We start from the raw sequence: 21,930 nt of genomic DNA on the forward strand, positions 1-21,930 counted from the left end.
CGGTCGCGAGTTTGAGTCTTCAATGTAGTTTTTTCTTGCAGAATAAATGTTTGTATGAAATGCAGTGTAGGAGGGGTGTACTGACTGTGTGGGCAGAACTTTGGAAGTGATTGCCCACCAGCCTAAAAAGCCGCCGTGCCTCCCTGTCCCTGGGATAGCAGGGGGCGATCTGTCAAGGAAGACTCCCCTCTAACTCCAACTCCAGAGTGCAATCCTCTCCCCAGTAGACGCTAGCATGCTGACCGGTTGCATTGTGGCTTGGTTCGACAACTTGAGCGCCCTGGAGAGGAAAAGACTACAAAAAGTAGTAAACACCGCCCAGTCCATTATCGGCTCTGACCTTCCTTCCATCGAGGGCTGGCTGGGTCTCTGGGATCTCCGTCCTTGCAGTGGGCCTGGGGGTCGCTGTCGCTGACCTCATGGAAAAGACTGGGAACTGTACTGCCCTGTGCAACTGCAAACAACCCCACTCTCCTGCAAGGGCCAAGACCCACGTCACCACCCGCTCCCCTGGGGCCACACCCCTCTAAGTAGTTGGAGCGGGGCTGGGCTGGGCTGCTGTTGGCTGTGGGTCTCTGGGTTCTCCGTGCTTGCGGTGGGCCTGGTGCTCGTCCTGCTGACCTGACTCATCTGCTGTAGAAGACAGTACCCGCGCCGGTGCAATGAGCGGGGAGCTGGAGAGGGGAGGGAATGGGACACATGGCTGGCAAGCAGAGGGGCGTAGATGGGGGTGGTGACAGTTGGGGCCAACAATGAGTGGAGAAAGACAGAAAAACCGACGTGCAAAGGAGACCTACAGCCGTGCATGATCTCTCTCCCGTGGCAGGTGACTGTCGCTGGGAAACTGAAGGGAGCGACAATCTGCTGCTGCCTCCCTGCTGAGTTAGAGTTCCCACGGTAGACTCACGATACATAGGCGGCCTAGCTCGGGGATTCTTGAATCCCCCGAATAAATAATAAAAATCCGCTCCCCGATGGGTCGCTACGCCGACAAGTGGCAGTTCGCCCACAGCCCGAGCTGCGCGACCCCAAAAACACGACGGCCCTTGCACACCATCAGCTTCTGCCCATACGGGGAGCGTGTTCCTCTGGAGTTGGAGCGGGGCTGGGCTGGAGTTGCTGACCTGGGATCTCCATGCTTGCAGTGGGCCTGGGGGTCGGTGTCCCGATGAGGGGGCACAGCTCGGGGAACGTCTTCTGGTGGTCGTGACGTCTCCGGCCAGTTTGCAGTTTTCCTCTGGAGTTGGAACGGGGCTGGGCTGCTGCTGGCTGTGGGTCTCTGGGATCTCGGACAGGCAGCAGCATATTGTCAATTATTAACCCTCCCGCGCAATATACCCTCACCTTTTCTTTTATGAATGGGGATTTAGTTCCCCTTTCTTCGAGGACCGACCGGAGGTTCCGCTGTCACCTCTGCGGGCCGCCCTCGGTGAACGTTTTCAAGGACCTTTCTTCAAGGACCGAAATTTTTTTCGCTATTCGGAGGTTTTCGTTATTTGGATCGTCGGATAAAAGGTTGTGCATCTGTATATGGACACACTGATCTGTTTTGTAGTAAATGCCTACTATGTTCTGTGTGCTAAGCAAAGCAAGAATTTCATTGTCCTATCAGGGACATATGACAATAAACTCACTTGAACGAACTTGAATACGCCAACTAAATCCAGCTATGTATTTTAACAGTTTGATCCTGACTGTTGCGTAATTGGTATAACCAGAAAGAGTTACAACAAGAAGAGTCTGTAGTGTGCCTTTAATGTAAATATATGCTCCCAAACTTTTAATTCAAAAATTACTGCTGACCACTATAAAGATGACCAATTGCATCTTGAAAGATGAAGTGAAGTAAATAAGCAAGAATTTAGTGGGCACTCAGGAGATTAAGATGTTGGCAATTCAAAAATGGTGATTCAACAGTATTAGGGACAAGAACATAAAGCACATAGATATTTAAGAAAAGTGTACGGTTGAACTAGGTAATAGAGCTGGCGTGGAGCAAGACTATTGTGAAATTTAGATGAAAATTTTAGAATAAAGTCTTTGTCCTGCTGTGAACCACTAGATCAGTGATGGATGAATGGAACATGGCAGAAGTTAGGACATGGGCAATAGAGTTTTTGATGACTCATTTGCAGAGGGCACATGCGTGTCTTGTGTAAAACTCATCTGGAGAGGCAGATGTAATGCCAAAATTGTGAGCTGTCCAGATTGGTTTCAAACATCTTCCAGGGCGAGAGTTTGTGAGGACTGGAAAAGATGAATTAGATTCCCTGAATGTTTAGTTGGGAACCAATTTCCACTCATTTGGTTCCGAATATCAGTCAACCTGTATAACAATTTAGAAACCACTGAATGAATCAAGTGAAGCTGTGTGTGGTTAACAACTGTGGTACAGCTGTGAAAGATTTTCCGATTTCAGTTGTTAGTGCGAGAAAAAAAATCATAAGGAATAATTAAACATAGTGTGACCATCTTCTCTAATTTGTCAGCAGTTTCATAATTTCATTATGTTTCCTTAGATAATGTGCACCATTTTTTTAGGTGGGCAATTGGGTATGTTTTGGGGCAGATAGCAGAAGCATTTTGGAGCAAGTTACAGCTGCCTATTTGCACAGTTAAAGTTGAGCATTAATGTCAATGCAATCATTGTGCTGACAAGGCCTTGTTTACATGCGAGCAAAAATGAGTAGAAGGAAGGCATGAGATCCTTAATCCCTTAAAAATGGAAAGGTCAGCAAGAGAAGCAAGTGTATTTGCATCTGTTGCATTGGTGGTGTTTCGTGTGATCTCAGAGTAGCACGTGGCGAGCATTAATGAGGTGAAATATAAAATAATGAAAATAGTAATATAGAGGAGTTTTGCTAGGTTGGGGTGGGGATTGGATGGAGAATGGTGGAAGGACTGGTGAAAAGACTTTTCGTATCTGTGTTTTGGAATTGGTAAAGTCAGGTGGAGGACTCGTGAGAGATAAACCTAAAAGAGGTCAAAGAAATAGAAATACGGTCATAAGGCTGGGAAGTGGAACAAAATTAGTCCCGAGGGTTGGTTCTGTTGTTAAAAAGTAGAATAAATACAAGAGTGTTGGAGTAAGGCAGGTCGGGCAGCATCTCTGGAGAACACGGAGAGGCAACATTTTGGACCTAGACTCTTCTTCAGACTCAAGAGAGACCGATTCCTGTTCTCCAGAGATGCTACCTGGCCTGCTGAGTTACTACCAACACTTAGCGTCCTTTTGTGTAATAACCAGCATCTGTAGTTCTTTGTTTTTACAAGTAGAATAAAATAGATTGTCGGTTGTGATGTTGTAGAGGGCCTACAGTGCCCTCCATAATGTTTGGGACAAAGACCCATTTATTTATTTGCCTCTGTACACCACAATTTGAGATTTGTAATAGAAAAAATCACATGTGGTTAAAGTGCACATTGTCTGATTTTAATAAAAGCCTTTTTTTAATGTTTTGGTTTCACCATGTAGAAATTACAGCTGTGTTTATACATAGTCCCCCCACTTCAGGGCACCATAATGTTTGGGACATGTGGCTTCACAGGTGTTTGTAATTGTTCGGGTGTGTTTAAATGCCTCCATAATGCAGGTACAAGAGAGCTCTCAGTACATAGTCTTTCCTCCAGTCTTTCCATCACCTTTGGAAACTTTTATTGCTGTTTATCAACACGAGGACCAAAGTTGTGCCAATGAAAGTCAAAGAAGCCATTATGAGACTGAGAAACAAGAATAAAACTGTTAGAGACATCAGCCAAACCTTAGGCTTACCAAAATCAACTGTTTGGAACATTATTCAGAAGAAAGAGAGCAATGGTGAGCTTACTAATCGCAAAGGGACTGGCAGGCCAAGGAAGACCTCCACAGCTGATGACAGAAGGATTCTCTCTATAATAAAGAAAAATCTCCAAACACCTGTCTGACAGATCAGAAACACTCTTCAGAAGTCAGGTGTCGATTTGTCAATGACCACCACAGAAGACTTCATGAGCAGAAATACAGATGCAAACCATTGGTTAGCTGCAAAAATACGATGGCCAGGTTACAGTTTGCCAAGGTTGACTCAAAATGCTGAGGCAGCATCTCTGGAGAGAGGGAATGGTCGATGTTTTGGGTCCAGACCCTTCTTCAGACTGATGTCAGGGAGGGGGCGGGGCAAATATAGAATGTGGGACTGGTGGGAGAACTGGGATGGGGATGAAGAGGGAAAGCAAGGGCTACATGAAGTTAGAGAAGTCAATGTTTATACCGCTGGGGTGTAAACCACCCAAACGAAATACGAGGTGCTGTTCCTCCAATTTGCACTGGGCCTCAATGACAACGGAGGAGGCCCAGGACAGAAAAGTCAGATTGGAAATGGGAGGAGTTAAAGTGCTGAGTCACCAGGATATCAGGTAGGTTAAGACTGACTGAGCGGAGGTGTTCAGCGAAACGATCACCGAGCCTGCACTTGGTCTCACCGATGTCGAGAAGTTGACAGCTGGAACAGTGGATACAGTAGATGAGGTTGGAGGAGGTGCAAGTGAACCTTTGCCTCACCTGGAAAGACTGTTTGGATCCTTGGATGGAGTTGAGTGGGGAGGTAAAGGGACAGGTGTTGCATCTCTGCGGTTGCAGGGGAAAGTTCCTGGGAGCGGCTGGTTTGGGTGGGAAGGGAGACACTGGAAAAAGGTCTTGTGGACAGATGAGATGAAGATTAACATATCAGAGTGATGGCAAGAGCAAAGTATGGAGGAGAGAAAGAACTGTCCAAGATCCAAAGCAGACCACCTCATCTGTGAAACACGGTGGTGAGGTTGTTATGGCCTGGGCATGTATGGCTGCTGAAGGTACTGGCTCACTTCATTGATGATACAACTGCTGATGGTAGTAGCATAATGAATTCTGAAGTGTACAGACACATCCTATCTGCTCAAGTTCAAACAAATGCCTCAAAACTCATTGGCCGGCGGTTCATTCTACAGCAAGACAATGATCCCACACATACTGCTAAAGCAGCAAAGGAGTTTTTCAAAGCTAAAAAATGGTAAATTCTTGAGTGGCCAAGTCAATCACCCGATCTGAACCCAATTGAGCATGCCTTTTATATGCTGAAGAGAAAACTGAAGTGGACTAGCCCCCAAAACAAGCATAAGATAAAGATGGCTGCAATACAGTCCTGGCAGAGCATCACCAGAGAAGACACCCAGCAACTGGTGATGTCCATGAATCGCAGACTTCAAGCAGTCGTTGCATGCAAAGGATATGCAATAAAATACTAAAGTACATGGCATTGTAAGGCACCGTGCCTGTTGATGTTTTCAACGATGATGAATAAACACGGCTGTAATTTCTACATGGTGAAACCAAAATGTATAAAAATGGCCTTTATTAAAATCTGAAAATGTTAGATTGGTTGAAAACTTTAACCAAGTGTGAGTTTTTTTCTATTACAAATCTCAAATTGTGGAGTACAGGGGCAAATAAATAAATGATGGGTCTTTGTCCCAAACATTATGGAGGGCACTGTATATACAATACATGCAAAGTTTGATTTTTTTAATATGAATAATATTTTCTATTCTATTTATTTTGATCTATAATCCTATTGAGAGGCTTTGTCAACATGAAATTCTATGATATTTAAGCTAACGTTTTGCAGAACGTATATATCTGGAGAAACAAGAAAGTACAGGTGCTGGATTTGCACTGTGGATGGTTAAGGAGCTGATTCACTGAGACAGATTTTGAAAATAGTAACATTTACTAATAGTCCAGCCATTAACTTTGTATCTCTTGTGTAGAAATTAGAACAGTTTTCAAAACATAAAATATATTTTCATGTGTAAGTTACATTTCATTTATTAATTGTTGTTTTTTAAACGATTCAGAAATGTCGGAGAACTCTCCCAGTGTGAATCAAGGTGGCCAATTAGAGCCTTCGAGGGAAGAAGCATTGGGCAATACAGGGAGCACAACTTTCTCAACTAAAGACGAGAATCAATCGCTAGAGCTGTCGAACCTTCGGCTTGAAAACCAATTACTGCGGAATGAGGTCAACTCACTAAACCAAGAAATGGCTGCACTGATTCAGAGATCAAAACAAACACAAGAAGGTGAGACGGCACTGGATACTTGGCAAACACTGGTTATCTTTACCACTGATAGATTCCTACAGATGTAGTTCATGCAATTGAGGTTCCAAGGTTTCTGGGCAGAGATATGTTATCTATAGAATCTATAGATTTGAGTAGGGGGGGGGGGGGGGGGGGGGGGGACAGCCTACCTGGGGGTAGTGACAGCAGCCGGGCCTCCGGTACAGAAGGGGAAGGAAAAGAAGAGGAGGGCAGTAGTAATAGGGGACTCTATAGTTAGGGGGTCAGACAGGCGATTCTGTGGATGCAGTCGGGAGACCCGGATGGTAGTTTGCCTCCCTGGTGCCAGGGTCTGGGATGTGTCTGAACGTGTCCAAGATATCCTGAAATGGGAGGGAGAGGAGCCCGAGGTTGTGGTACATATAGGTACCAACGACATAGGTAGAAAAAGAGAAGAGGTCCTGAAAGGAGAATTTAGGGAGTTAGGAAGAGAGTTAAGGAGAAGGACTGCAAAGGTAACAATCTCAGGATTACTGCCTGTGCCACGCGACAGTGGGAGTAGGAATGGAGCGAGGTGGAGAATAAATGAGTGGATGAGGGACTGGTGCAGTGGGCAGGGATTCAAGTTTCTGGATCATTGGGACCTCTTTTGGGGAAGGTGTGACCTGTACAAAAAGGACGGGTTGCACTTGAACCCAAGGGGGACCAATATCCTGGCAGGGAGATTTCCAAAGGCTACTGGGGAGACTTTAAACTAGAACGGTTGGGGAGGGGGACTCAAATGGAGAAAGCTAGTAGACAGTGTAGGAGGCAGAGAAGGGAAGCACTCAGACCCAACATGTAGGGGGGGAAGAAGAAAAAGATAATAAACAGAGAATAAGAGGTGGTGGGTTTCTTAAATGTGTGAGCGGAGAGACAGAGGGGTGTAAAATGAGGGTAGAAGCAATAGGTAGCAAGGTGGAAAGTAAAAGTGGCAGGCAGACAAATCCAGGGCAAAAATCAAAAAAGGGCCTCTTTTCAACATAATTGTATAAGGGGTAAGAGTGTTGTAAAAACAAGCCTGAAGGCTTTGTGTCTCAATGCAAGGAGCATTTGTAATAAGGTGGATGAGTTGAATGTGCAGATAAGCTATTAATGACTATGATATAGTTGGGATCACAGAGACATGGCTCCAGGGTGACCAAGGCTGGGAGCTGAACAGGTATATTCAATATTCAGGAGGGATAAAAAGAAAGGGAAAGGAGTTGGGGTAGCGTTGCTGGTTAGAGAGGAGATTAACGCAAAAGAAAGGAAGGACATTAGTTTGGAGGATGTGGAATCGATATGGGGAGAGCTGCGAAACACTAAGGGGCAGAAAACGCTAGTGGGTGTTGTGTACAGGCCACCTAACAGTAGTAATGGAGTTGGGGATGGCATCAAACAGGAAATTAGAAATGCGTGCAACAAAGGTAAAACAATTAAAATGGGTGACTTCAATCTACATATAGATTGGGTGAATCAAATTGGCAGGGGTGCTGAGGAAGAGGATTTCTTGGAATGTATGCGGGATAGTTTTCTGAACCAACATGTAGAGGAACCCACGAGAGAGCAGGCTATTCTAGACTGGGTATTGAGTAATGAGGAAGGGTTAGTTAGCAGTCTTGTTGTGCGTGGCCCCTTGGCCAAGAGTGACCATAATATGGTTGAGTTCTTCATTAGGATGGAGAGTGACATAATTAATTCAGAAGCAAGGGTTCTGAACTTAAAGAAAGGTAACTTTGAGGGTAATAGACGTGAATTGGCCAAGATAGAGTGGCAATTGATTCTTAAAGGATTGACGGTGGATATGCAATGGAAGGCATTTAAAGACTGTATGAATGACGTACAACAATTGTTCATCCCAGTTTGGCAAAAGAATAAATCAGGGAAGGTAGTGCATCCGTGGATAACAAGGGAAATCAGGGATATTATCAAAACAAAAGATGAAGCATACAAATTAGCCAGAAAAAGCAGCCTACCAGAGGACTGGGATAAATTCAGAGTCCAGCAGAGGAGGACAAAGGGCTTAATTGGGAAAGGGAAAAATAGATTATGAAAGAAAACTGGCAGAGAACATAAAAAATGACTGCAAAAGTTTTTATAGATATGTGAAGAGAAAAAGATTAGTTAAAACATATGTAGGTCCCTTGCAGTCAGAAACAGGTGAATTGATCATGGGGAACAAGGACATGGCGGACCAATTGAATAACTACTTTGGTTCTGTCTTCACTAAGGAAGACTTAATTAATCTGCCGGAAATAGCAGGGGACCGGAGGTCAAAGGATATGGAGGAACTAAGTGAAATCCAGGTTAGCCGGGAAGTGGTGTTAGGTAAATTGAATGGATTAAAGGCTGATAAATCCCCAGGGCCAGATAGGCTGCATCCCAGAGTACTTAAGGAAGTAGCCCAGAAATAGTGGATACATTAGTGATCATTTTTCAAAACTCTTTAGATTCTGGAGTAGTTCCTGAGGATTGGAGGGTAGCTAATGTAACCCCACTTTTTAAAAAGGGAGGGAGAGAGAAAACGAGGAATTACAGACCAGTTAGTCTAACATTGATAGTGGGGAAACTGCTAGAGTCAGTTATTAAAGATGGGATAGCAGCACATTTGGAAAGTGGTGAAATCATTGGACAAAGTCAGCATGGATTTATGAAAGGTAAATCATGTCTGACGAATCTTATAGAATTTTTCGAGGATGTAAATAATGGAGTGGATAAGGGAGAACCAATGGATGTGTTATATCTAGACTTTCAGAAGGCTTTCGACAAGGTCCCACATAAGAGATTAGTATACAAACTTAAAGCACACGGTATTGGGGGTTCAGTATTGATGTGGATAGAGAACTGGCTGGCAGACAGGAAGCAAAGAGTAGGAGTAAACGGGTGCTTTTCAGAATGGCAGGCAGTGACTAGTGGGGCACTGCAAGGCTCAGTGCTGGGACCCCAGTTATTTACAATATATATTAATGATTTGGATGAGGGAATTGAATGCAAGGTGCAAGGTGACTTGGATAATATGGGTGAGTGGGCAAATGCATGGCAGATGCAGTATAATGTGGATAAATGTGAGGTTATCCACTTTGGTGGCAAAAACAGGAATGGTTTTTATCTGAATGGTGGCCGATTAGGAAAAGGGGAGATGCAACGAGACCTGGGTGTCATGGTACACCAGTCATTGAAAGTAGGCATGCAGGTGCAGCAGGCAGTGAAGAATGCGAATGGTATGTTAGCATTCATAGCAAAAGGATTTGAGTATAGGAGCAGGGAGGTTCTACTACAGTTGTACAGGGGCTTGGTGAGACCACACCTGGAGTATTGCGTACAGTTTTGGTCTCCTAATTGGTGGAAAGACATTCTTGCCATAGAGGGAGTACAGAGAAGGTTCACCAGACTGATTCCTGGGATGTCGGGACTTTCATATGAAGAAAGACTGGATAGACTCGGCTTTTACTCGCTAGAATTTAGAAGATTGGGGGGATCTTATAGAAACTTACAAAATTCTTAAGGGGTTGGACAGGCTAGATGCAGGAAGATTGTTCCCGATGTTGGGGAAGTCCAGAACAAGGGATCACAGTTTAATGATAAGGGGGAAATCTTTTAGGACTGGGATGAGAAAAACATTTTCACACACAGTGGTGAATCTCTGGAATTCTCTGCCACAGAAGGTAGTTGAGGCCAGTTCATTGGCTATATTTAAGAGGGAGTTAGATGTGGCCCTTGTGGCTAAAGGGATCGGGGGGTATGGAGAGAAGGAAGGTACAGGATACTGAGTTGGCTGATCAGCCATGATCATATTGATTGGCTGTGCAGGCTCGAAGGGCTGAATGGCCTACTCCTGCACCTATTTTCTATGTTTCTGTGTATGTTATCTATAGTACAGCACAGGAACTGACCCTTCAACCCACAATGTCCATGCCGAACATTAAATTGTCAAGTTAAATGGTTCTCTGCCTGCACGTGTTCCTTATCCCTCTAATCCCTGTAATTCTACATACCTAGTTAAAAGCTCTTAAATGCAATTATTGTATCTGCCTCCATCACCACCCCCTCAACAGGCATTCCAGGCACCCAACACACTGTGTAAAAGAGGAACAAAAATTGTAATCGACTATCTAATGGCTTATAAGCAAACAAGGTACTAAGTGACACGGATTAGATAAATTCCTCGGTTTAAACAAAAATCCTTTAATGAAGGATTATACAGTGGCTTGCAAAAGTTTTCATACCCCTTGAACTTTTCCACATTTTGTCACGTTACAACCACAAACGTAAATGTATTTTATTGGGATTTTATGTGATAGACCAACACAAAGTGGTGCATAATTGTGAAGTGGAAGGAAAATGATACATGGTTTTCAAATTTTTTTACAAATAAAAAACTGAAAAGTGTGGCATGCAAAAGTATTCACCCCCCCTGAGTCAATACATTGTAGAACCACCTTTCGCTGCAATTACAGCTGCAAGTCTTTTGGGGTATGTCTCTACCAGCTTTGCACATCTAGAGACTGAAATTTTTGCCCATTCTTCTTTGCAAAATAGCTCAAGCTCAGTCAGATTGGATGGAGAGTGGCTGTGAACAGCAATTTTCAAGTCTTGCCAGAGAATCTCAATTGGATTTAGGTCTGGACTTTGACCGGACCATTCTAACACATGAATATGCTTTGATCTAAACCATTCCATTGTATGTCTGGCTGTATGTTTAGGGTCGTTGTCCTGCTGGAAGGTGAACCTCCGCCCCAGTCTCAAGTCTTTTGCAGACTCTAAAAGGTTTTCTTCCAAGATTGCCCTGTATTTGGCTCCATCCATCTTCCCATCAACTCTGACCAGCTTCCCTGTCCCTGCTGAAGAAAAGCATCCCCACAGCATGATGCTGCCACCACCACGTTTCACAGTGGGGATGGTGTGTTCAGGGTGATGTGCAGTGTTAGTTTTCCGCCACACATAGCGTTTTGCATTTAGGCCAAAAACTTCAATTTTGGTCTCATCTGACCAGAGCACCTTCCTCCACATGTTTGCTGTGTCCCCCACATGGCTTGTGACAAACTGCAAACGGGACTTCTTATGGCTTTTTTTCAACAATGGCTTTCTTCTTGCCACTCTTCCATAAAGGCCCGATTTGTGGAGTGCACAACTAATAGTTGTCCTGTGGACAGATTCTCCCACCTGAGCTGTGGATCTCTGCAGCTCCTCCAGAGTTACCATGGGCCTCTTGGCTGCTTCTCTGATCAATGCTCTCCTTGCCCGGCCTGTCAGTTTAGGTGGACGGCCATGTCTTGGTAGGTTTGCAGTTGTGCCATACTCTTTCCATTTTCGGATGATGGATTGAACAGTGCTCCGTGAGATGTTCAAAGCTTGGGATATTTTTTTTTATAACCTAACCCTGCTTTAAACTTCTCCACAACTTTATCCCTGACCTGTCTGGTGTGTTCCTTGGGCTTCATGATGCTGTTTGTTCACTAATGTTCTCTAACAAACCTCTGAGGCCTTCATAGAACAGCTGTATTTATACTGAGATTAGATTACACACAAGTGGACTCTATTTACTAATTAGGTGACTTCTGAAGGCAATTGGTGGCACTGGATTTTATTTATGGGTATCAGAGTAAAGGGGGGCTGAATACTTTTGCACGCCACACTTTTCAGTTTTTTATTTGTAAATTTTTTTTTAAACCATGTATCATTTTCCTTCCACTTCACAATTATGCGCCACTTTGTGTTGGTCTATCACATAAAATCCCAATAAAATACATTTATGTTTGTGGTTGTAACGTGACAAAATGTGGAAATGTTCAAGGGGTATGAAAACTTTTGCAAGCCACTGTAAATATAGAACGATTTAACAACAACTAAGGGATAAAGATCATGTGAACCATGATAATATTTTTAAATTGTCCTCTCGGGTAGAAGAGCAAGAACACTGGATTATTTTTTTGTCATTATTTGTAATGTGAGCTAGTGGTGTTGGGGTGGAACAAACATCCTCTCCCATCTGTACTTTGATCTGACTTTTTTTTTCTGGAATACTTGCGTTTTTAGAGTTAAATAAATCCAGGAAACAGATTGAGAAATGGAATGGCGAGAACTCAAAGACGGACAGGATAAGCAGGGAACTGCGTTCTCATGTTGACGACCTGAACGAGGTGCTGAGCGCCAAGGATTCGCAGCTGGCTGTGCTGAAAGTGAGGCTGGAAGAGGCAGATCAACTTCTGAAGGCTCGAACTGAAGCAATAGACATGTTGCAGAATGAAAGAAACAGGTTTCAATGACTCTCCTGGCATGCATGCTTTTCATTAGATACTAATTTCCAAATGAGAAATAACACTTCTAAACGGGACGGAACGTTGGATGGTTCAAAGGATTTTAGCTCTGATTTATTCCATCAGATTTTTATTCTGTTTCATGTCTGGCTTAGAAAGGGAGAAACACATTCTGATTTACAAAATTCAAAGTGAAATCAATGGATGTAGTTCAACAAAACTGGAAGTATTGCACCACCAGGGAGGGGGGTTGGTTTGCTTTTGAGTCTTTATATATGGTTCAGAGTCAACTGAAGTAATGAATGCTACATTCTATATCATTGTTTAGTGCTCTGTAACTTGAGCGAAATGTTGTGAAATATAATTCTGAGATTTTGAAATTAAATTGAAGCCACCATCGTTACACTTGCAGCATCTTGAAAGAGAGCCCATAATACTGAATTATTTTATTGCCAAGCAAACAGAAGTACTTTTACTACTTCATCATTGATCTGAACCATATTTTACATCAAAAGGATCAGGGGGAAACTTAAGGATAAGGGGGAAATCCTTTAAAACCGAGATGAGGAGAACTTTTTTCACACAGAGAGTGGTGAATCTCTGGAACTCTCTGCCATAGAGGGTAGTTGAGGCCAGTTCATTGGCTATATTTAAGAGGGAGTTAGATGTGGCCCTTGTGGCCAAGGGGATCAGAGGGTATGGAGAGAAGGCAGGTACGGGATACTGAGTTGGATGATCAGCCATGATCATATTGAATGGCGGTGCAGGCTCGAAGGGCCGAATGGCCTACTCCTGCACCTAATTTCTATGTTTCTATGTTTCTAAAATAGGAATAATTAAAACACTATTTTAAACGATTTTCCACCTTTTTTCTGTTTCATTATGTACATTTTTACAAAATACATTCTATGTTGTAGTTTTTATAGTTCTGTCCCTCTGCTCCTGTTGTCTTTTGGAGGTGGGCTCGGTCTTTCAAAGGACACTTTTCCAGTTAGATTCTGAATATCCCAATTGTCATGTTACTGAGAATGATCTAGTGAATGCATGGCCCCTTCACACAGCTAGAAAATACTCTCATGTTGCAGACATTTAGGCATAATTTTATTAATCTCTTGTATTTCTGCATGTTTTCTACGATGAAGATATTTGGTGGTAGCGAATGAAGACATTTTCCATTTATGGGACTAAATTGTGTCATCGTTGGATATAGCAGAATTAGACTCTTCAATGTTTGAATATCACAACTGTTATTTTTAAGGATTAAATAAGGATTTTAATTTCTCATTGTTGCTGTTGGTACTGAGACATTACGCATTAGGCACCAATGCAGAAGATTTGTGATCCAATTTAATTACCCATTCATTGAGGGGTGAAGAAGTTTTACTTATATTTTAGTTTGACAATTATCCTTGATGTATTAAAACAATCTGTGCCTATAATTTGATTGTTTTGAATTGGCAACATTATATCAGAAACAAATTGTCAATTCCAAAACATTGAGGGAAGTGGCACTCTAAGGAATCCACTAAGTCATTCTGTTTTTATACATTGTTACTGGACATTCCCGAAAAGTATTTTGTATCATCTTTCCTTTTATTCTGAAAGAATACTACTAGATCACAATGAAGGGAGCAACTTGCACAACCAAGCCTACCAGACAATGCAAGAAAGACTTATGGATGCTGAATCAACACTTAAAAGAGAACAAGAGAATTACAGTCAAATGCAGGTTGGTCTACACAAACTTGGAACTTTGTAAGTGCCCTTTATGTCACATCTATTTGCATACATTGGGTATGCAAGCAAAGAATTTCACATGTGACAAAAGCATTCATAAAAGGTACCCAAGTACATGGCAGTTGAATGCTAAACAACAGATTTTTAACAGAGAGAATGTATTTTGGGCTACACAAAAAAGCTGGAGAAACTCAGCGGGTGCAGCAGCATCTATGGAGCGAAGGAAATAGGCAACGTTTCGGGCCGAAACCCTTCTTCAGACCCAACAGTATTTTGGGCTGTTGTGTAATTAACATTAAAGCATCATTTATTTATTTATCATTTGGTTGGTCTTGCAATATACTTGATGGCTGAGATGACAAAAGTCTGGATAAATTTTTTTCTGTATCAGATTGCTTTCCAAGCACTGAAGCAGGAAACATTAGAAATCAAAATTTAAGAGCTAACTGTGAAGACTTCACATTACTATTAGTAAACCAAGTCAATCATCACAAAAAGATGCTAAATCACACAAAATTGTGTCTGAAATTGTTTCTACGAGTGCCTCAATGGCGTAAACCTAGGCTTCATTTGAGTGGTGAACTGAGAGTACATAAAGCTTCCAGTGGTGTAGGGCTTGGTCCTACAAGTATATTGTAGGACCTTGTATATCGAAGGGCCGAATGGCCTACTCCTGCACTATTGTAGGACTTAAGGAAATGATTAATATTTTTAAATAGCCTAAGTGTCCAAATGTTATTACAAAAGTGTCCATTTGCCACATGATTTTTTTTTCTAATTTACATGGTTTGATTTATAGGATCATATGGAAGGAATGTGAGAGCCAATTGCTGCAAAATAAATTTCCTTCGCTCCATCGATGCTTGCACCCGGGTTCATGTTCTCGCGCTTTTTTGAACCTGACATCGCGCTGGATTAGTATATACCAATTTTTGAAAAATATTCATTCAGAGGATAATAAAAATTTGCCGGAAAATGAGAGAAAAGTTATAGATAACTTGATAAGTTGTCATTAATTGTACGCATTTAAAATCAAAATATAGGTGGCTGTGCCTGTAATCTGTTTCTTTATTAAATTCCCTGAAAGTATGCGAGAGAGTTGCAATATCAGTTATGGAAATATAGCTTAAACAGGTGATTGAGATAATTTCTACACAATGTCACTCAGTGACTCGTGGAAAATTTGAATTATTTTTGCCTTGGAGTTAATTTAGTTCACTTTCCATAAAAACTGACACTCTACTTAGGTATGTTGCAAAGCCTACCTGAAGCGTCGCTGAAAATCTGTCGCTGCGGGTGTGCGCGATTTTGGCGCCATTTAGAGGGGGGCGGATTAAAAACACGATTTTCTCAATGCTGTTCAAATCGAAGATGTTCAGCCTAGGTTAATTATTAACAAAAAATCACTGGAAGACCCCGTGAAGATTTCAATGTAGTTTTAAAGGCCTTCATAATACGATAGTAGTTTAAAAATCAATCTCACAAAACCCGCGACCACACGGCAGCTGTTGGGTCGCATGAGCAAATGTTTCAGCAAGTAAGCTGCTTATTTTTACATTAAACGTAGGCTTCTTTGAGTCCCTTTATGACAAAGTTTAATATAAAGTGGCTCATTTTGTAGGACCATTATATCCCGCAGTATTTCTCTGGGCATTTGAGGGTACAAATCTACTGCAATGTGAACGTTCTATTGTAGCGCGTTCACAGGAACCCAATAGAAAGCCAAATTTAAATGGACTTTAATTTACAGTTGATTGAACACTAAATTGTCCATTTTGCCAGCTACAAATTTTTGTCCAATGAGATTTAAAAAATTTGTTTTATTGTGAATTTTCCTATTTGTGAATACATTTGGAAACTTAGGCTATTTACCAATCATTTAAAAATAAATGGATTTTAGATCTAGTAATTGAAGTTAAAAATTAGCTACACTTGGGTAACTAGAGAAAATGTGCAATTTCAGGTCATCCAAGAAAGATTATTTTATATTTGTTGCAGAATGGTTCAATCTACGATAACTGAAAATTTCATTCAGTTCTCTTAATTTTTAAGAAGGTTATGGGCTTTTGACTGCACACGATCACAGCTTTTTTGTTATGTCCATAGAAAATCAATAGGGAACAAGATGCTAATTTCAGAGTATGAAAATGGCCATAACGTTTTAAATACTTGAGATATGAAAGTGAATTGGGTGTCAAATTAAACTTCTTTTTATGCTTTATCTGATGGGATAAATTACAGGCTTGATTTCTAAATCTCAAAATGTTGTAACATTGCTACTCTACTGACATCTATGTTCATATTTTAAATCTGGACCGTTGAATTCATCCTCAATTCATCGTTTTAATCATGAATTCATCCTCAATTAACCCTTGCCCCTAGCCTCGCCTCATGTTTGATACAAACATTAGAGCATTAACTTAAAATGAATGCGTTTTTTAACATGTCATTTCTCTTCACTTCATTCCTCTGGATGCAAAGAGCCTTAGTGTACTATTCAAGACACAGTAATTCACTGGATAATGAGTAAGACATTGGTGCAATATATGTTTGTGAGCAGTTGCTATGCCTTTATGTGGAGAAATCCTTTTTGTTAAATACATTTTTCCCTTGATATTGTTTAGCAAATGCTGTATATCAAGAACATAGTCCATTTAAATAAAATGAGATTGGCCTAAAATGCCTTGTTTTTGTTTCTTTTGTTCAGCATGAATTTGCAGCCAGACTGGGTAAAATAGAGGGAGAGCGGCAAAGCCTTGCGGAAGCACTGACAGCGTCTGAGAGAAAGACGATTGAGGACAAGAGGAGGGCAGATGATCATCAGCAACAGCTCAAACTTGCAAAGACCAGCTTGGATTCCGCTAAACAAGAACTTGTGGATTACAAGCAAAAGGCTTCCAGAATCCTTCAAGTGAGGGCAAGGTTATGGAGAAGTACTGCAAACCTATCAATTTGTTTGTCTTTAGCACATGCTGTTAGATGGTAATTTTCTATGTGGAGTATCTCTTGCGCCACCAGGGATCCAAGACGGTACTGCAAGTATATTGCAGGACATTTACCCTGTGCAATATGCCCCACAATAACGTATTGCTACAAAATTAATTTGTAATTGTCACTGAAAGCGCAACATTGGGAATAAGGAGATAGTTCACCATAGAATGCTCTACAACGAGTGGTCCTTGAGATAAGAGGATAAAGCATTTTGTGAACCTTGAATAAGGTTGGGTTTTGGTTTATTCTCACGTATCAAAGAACAGTGAAAAGCTTTACTTTGCATGCTACCCAAACAGATCAGATAATACCATACATAAATATAATCGTCAAGCAAGTACCAGAGTTAGAGCAAAGAGGAAAAATACAGAATAGAGTGCAGAATAGAGTTCTCAGCATTGTATCAGTTCCATAGACAAAGTCTATAAATGCAATCAATTCAAATTCAAGTACAATAATGAGAGCAAAGTGCAAGATACAGAGAACATTTAGAAATGGTACCATACTTACAGATAGATAAGTGATGTAAAACAGTAGAGCGATCGTTTGAGATGATAGTAGATCCTTCTCTGGGAAACCACCCAAAGAGTCACCACTCTACTGACAAAGGTAACAAAATCTTGTAAAACTATGGCGATCAGCTGTGCAACTATTTGGAAATTCTGATGTCCAAATCTGGCTCAGCAATGATGTTTCGCACACTCCCTATCCGCTCACTAGGCCCTCGATCCCACGACCCCTCTAAATTACCAGTTCACTGGAAAACATTAGTTTCTGTGCATCATCTTTAAACAAACAAATTAGAAGTGTGACGGTGTACTAATAGAATAGCTTTTGATACTTCAAGCACCACCAAACTCCTGAGCATGCGGGATTATCAGAATTTTACTGTATGTAAGTAAACACTATATTACGCCCTGTTGAAAAAAACGGGGATAAAGGGATTCTCTACACTAAGAAATGTTGATTCTACATATTTTTCAGTTTGATGTCAAGGTGAACACGTGATAAGTCAAATAATATTTTCTTTTAAATTTGTACATCTTGCACTGTTGCATTGCAGTACTGAAATATTGTCACTAGATGGCAAAATTTGCTTGTGAGAAAATTAGTTTGGTAGTTTGTATCAATTTTCCTGTTTTTCCTGATATTCTATCATTAGAAATTCTTCCAATTTCCTAGCAAGAGGTACTAATTTTGGGATTGATTCTTGAACATAAAATCAATATGTTTCTTTTGATCCAATTATCCGCTGCTCTAGATGTCAGCTGATTTACATCGGTGAGACTAAGCGGAGGTTGGGCGATCATTTCGCCGATCACCTCCGCTCAGTCCGCAATAACCTACCTGAACTCCCGGTGGCTCAGCACTTCAACTCCCCCTCCCATTCCCAATCCGACCTCTCTGTCCTGGGTCTCCTCCATTGCCAGAGTGAGCAACACCGGAAATTTGAGGAACAGCACCTCATATTCCGCCTGGGTTGCTTGCATCCGGTTGGCATGAACATTGAATTCTCCCAATTTTGCTAGCCCTTGCTTAACCTTCGAGCTGTCTCCTCCCATCCCCCCGCCCTCGGGCTCCTCCTCCCCCCTTTTTCCTTCCTTCTCCCCCCCCACCCCCATCAGTCTGAAGAAGGGTTTCGGCCCGAAACGTCGCCTATTTCCTTCGCTCCATAGATGCTGCTGCACCCGCTGAGTTTCTCCAGCATTTTTGTCTACCTTATTCATTTTAACTATTCTAATTTAAAGTGATTCATTGTTATGATTCAAAGTATTGCCAAAGATGGGCAATGTTTTGAAATAATAATATCGCACAGAAGACCCTAGAGTTACAGCTGTTTGGGTAATGGCAATTCACCCTTACAGAGTTTACATCTCACTACCCAAAAGCTTGAGATACAAAATAAAATTTCCACTCTCATGGAATCTATATGGAAAATGAAATAAAAACACAAAAAAAAAATGTCAACTCGTATTACTTGACATGCGTAAATGACATGGCTTCACATGATGGAAAATCGCAACATGCCCCTGTTTTCTAGAATGTAAGCTTGCTGTGACACGTGGATTGCCTATTATTCCCAAGTGAAATTGCATATGTGCTTTAATAATATGAATTGAACAACTTTGTTGCTAGTGATTAAAAGTAGACAAGTATGAATTATTTTTATAATCAGCATTCCAAAATTTAATTCAAAGTTATTATGAAATCTTTACACATTTTTCCACAGTCCAAGGAGAAACTGATTAACAGCCTGAAGGAAGGTTCAGGGTTTGAAGGTATTGAGAGCAACGCTATCAGCATCATGGAGCAGGAGGAACTGCGTCATGAGCGAGACATGCAGCGGGAAGAGATCCAAAAACTGCTGGGTCAGATACAAACACTGAGGACAGAACTGCAGGTAGTCAGTTCCACCCTGTCATAAAATTCTTACTAAAATGATGCTTTTTTTTTGTTTGTTGCTTGAAGAAAACTCAGCAGGTCGCAAGAGGGATGTGACTCCCACAGCAAAATGTGGAATTCTGACTCTGCATTCATCCACGTTTCACATTTTGGGTTGGCCTTTAAAGGGGAGTCCAGTATTATAGCTTATAAAGTTATACCACTTAATTTATTGCTATGCTAAATGACTCGGCTGCAATTGTGTGCCACAGTCTATCAGTAAAATTCAAAAACACCCGAAAATGTTTTGGCACATTATGCCTGAGTTGTTAATGTTGAATATTTCCCCCCGCTCCCAACTACTCTAAACTGAGTCACCTTTTATTTTAAAGAACTTGGATTATTTTAACACAAGAATTACAAAATCCTCAGCAAAAAGAAAGCTTGCCTCATGGATGTCAGTGACTTCAGTTTAGTTTCTTGTCATGTTTACCAAGTAACAGTGCAAAGCTTTTGTTGCGTGCTAAAAGACAATACATTATTACAATTGATTCATTTAGAGTGTATAGATACGTGATAAGGCAATAACGTATAGTGCAAGGTAAAGCCAGCAAAATCTGATCAAGGATAGTCCAAGGGTCACCAAAGAGGGAAATTGTAGTTCAGGACTGCTCTCTGGTTGTGGTAGGATGATTCAGATGCCTGATAACAGTTGGGAAGAAACTATCCCTGAATCTGGTGGTGTGTGTTTTCATACTTCTATACCATTTACCTGATGGGGGAGAGATGATGAGGGAGCGGCCAGGGAGAAGAGGGAGCTTGGAACCAGTTGCTATTAATGCTGGATTAAGTAACTGACGATTCACAAAAAGGCTGCCAGCATCATCAAGGACCCACACCATCCTGGCCACTCACTCATCTCCCCGCTGCCCTCCGGATAGTGTGTGTGTGGACTGATCAGTTCAGTTCTGTATTTATTTATGTATGCCTATGTTCTCTGTTGTGCTGAAGCAAAGCAAGAATTTAATTGTCCTATCTGGGGCACATGGCAATAAACTCTCTTGAATCTTGAGCAATATCTCAATATGTCATTGCACATACATGTTCTGGGTAACTTAAGTACAATTAATGTTTTTCATGGCTGTTTTTATGAGGGCATTTACTTTATAATTTGTAATTCTGATCCATTTTAATTTGGATAGGCTTTTCTGTGATATGAAGTAAAATTTATATCTTTCAATGTATTTAAAGAAATATTGTACAACTTGGAGGACATGTAATGATTTGTTAAAAATAGAATAGCACCAACTGATTCAGCTTCTCTTGAATTCAATTTCAGGATACAGAGGCACAACAATTTGGTGAGGCAGAGTCGTCCAGGGAACAAATTCAAGAGTTACAAGAACAAATCAATTCACTAATGGGAACCAAAAAGGAAATGGAAGCTGAGCTGGAACGTCAGAAGCAGGCATGTGTATCACCCTTAAAATAGAAAGAAAGCATAAAATGTCATGATTCCCTTTAATAAATCTACAGTATGTGAGATCAGGTTGACAGGTGATTCAAAAACAGAAAGTAATTACAATGAAATTATAATTTTGAATAGCAATATGGAGGAAGTAGTTTTCAACTTCTATAATGATAGACATGGTATCTAGAAATATTTTACACTTAGATCAAGGCCCCTTTTTAACCTCAGTAATGGATACGTTTATTAATCATATAAATTAAATGCATTTTTACATTTATTGTATTTTAAAATTGAACTGTAATTTCAAAGCTTTAAAGTTAATGAATTGGGAACATGCCACTTTTTTCATGTTTTTCAAAGGACCCAAGAAACTAAAACATCCATTCAATTGTTTAGTCACAATTATTTCTTCATAACCCAACTTCATAAAGCATCGCTGAAGATTGATGAGCATTTTGGACGCCACATACTTTAGGAGATGAAAGAACGTTACCTTTTACGAATATGAATTATGTTCTGTCAAAATGTCTCTTCAATATCAAAAAAGTTCACAACAATTGGCTAAGGAGCCGTCTCCTATGGAAATTGCTCTAAACCATACAGAATGCTGTAACATTGGAAAGTGTACATTGGCCAACTGCATTCGAAGTCAGAGATCTATTAGATTCGTCATTCAACTGTTGAAGTTTCTCTCTATTTCTGGTAAGCTGCTACTGCCATTGATCTCTTGCTGTTAAATTCAGGAGTTTCAGTACACAGAAGATGACCTACATCGGACAAAGAACACACTGCAGATGAGGGTAAAGGACCGAGAGGACGAAATCCAGAAACTTAGGAACCAGGTAGTGCTTCAGATGTTTGTTTTGCATGAAATGTAATTTTCAACATTTACACTCTCATATTTTCTATTTTAACATTTTAGACAATAGGTGCAGGAGTAGGCCATTCGGCCCTTCGAGCCAGCACTGTCATTCAATGTGATCATGGCTGATATAT

General features: G+C 41.1%; 1 protein-coding gene across 1 annotated transcript in view; it reads left to right on the plus strand.

The window, feature by feature from the left end:
• Window positions 1-21,930, plus strand: part of golga5 (golgin A5) — a 34,856-nt gene that overhangs the window by 7,269 nt on the left and 5,657 nt on the right. Inside the window, exons 3-9 of the mRNA XM_055640064.1 lie at window positions 5,872-6,096; window positions 12,133-12,352; window positions 13,959-14,082; window positions 16,798-17,001; window positions 19,312-19,482; window positions 20,803-20,931; window positions 21,678-21,776. Coding sequence (XP_055496039.1) covers window positions 5,872-6,096; window positions 12,133-12,352; window positions 13,959-14,082; window positions 16,798-17,001; window positions 19,312-19,482; window positions 20,803-20,931; window positions 21,678-21,776 — 1,172 coding nt within the window. The remainder of the gene's footprint in view (window positions 1-5,871; window positions 6,097-12,132; window positions 12,353-13,958; window positions 14,083-16,797; window positions 17,002-19,311; window positions 19,483-20,802; window positions 20,932-21,677; window positions 21,777-21,930) is intronic.

The sequence above is a fragment of the Leucoraja erinacea genome, chromosome 9 (assembly GCF_028641065.1).
Source record: "Leucoraja erinacea ecotype New England chromosome 9, Leri_hhj_1, whole genome shotgun sequence".
NCBI lineage: Eukaryota > Metazoa > Chordata > Chondrichthyes > Rajiformes > Rajidae > Leucoraja > Leucoraja erinaceus.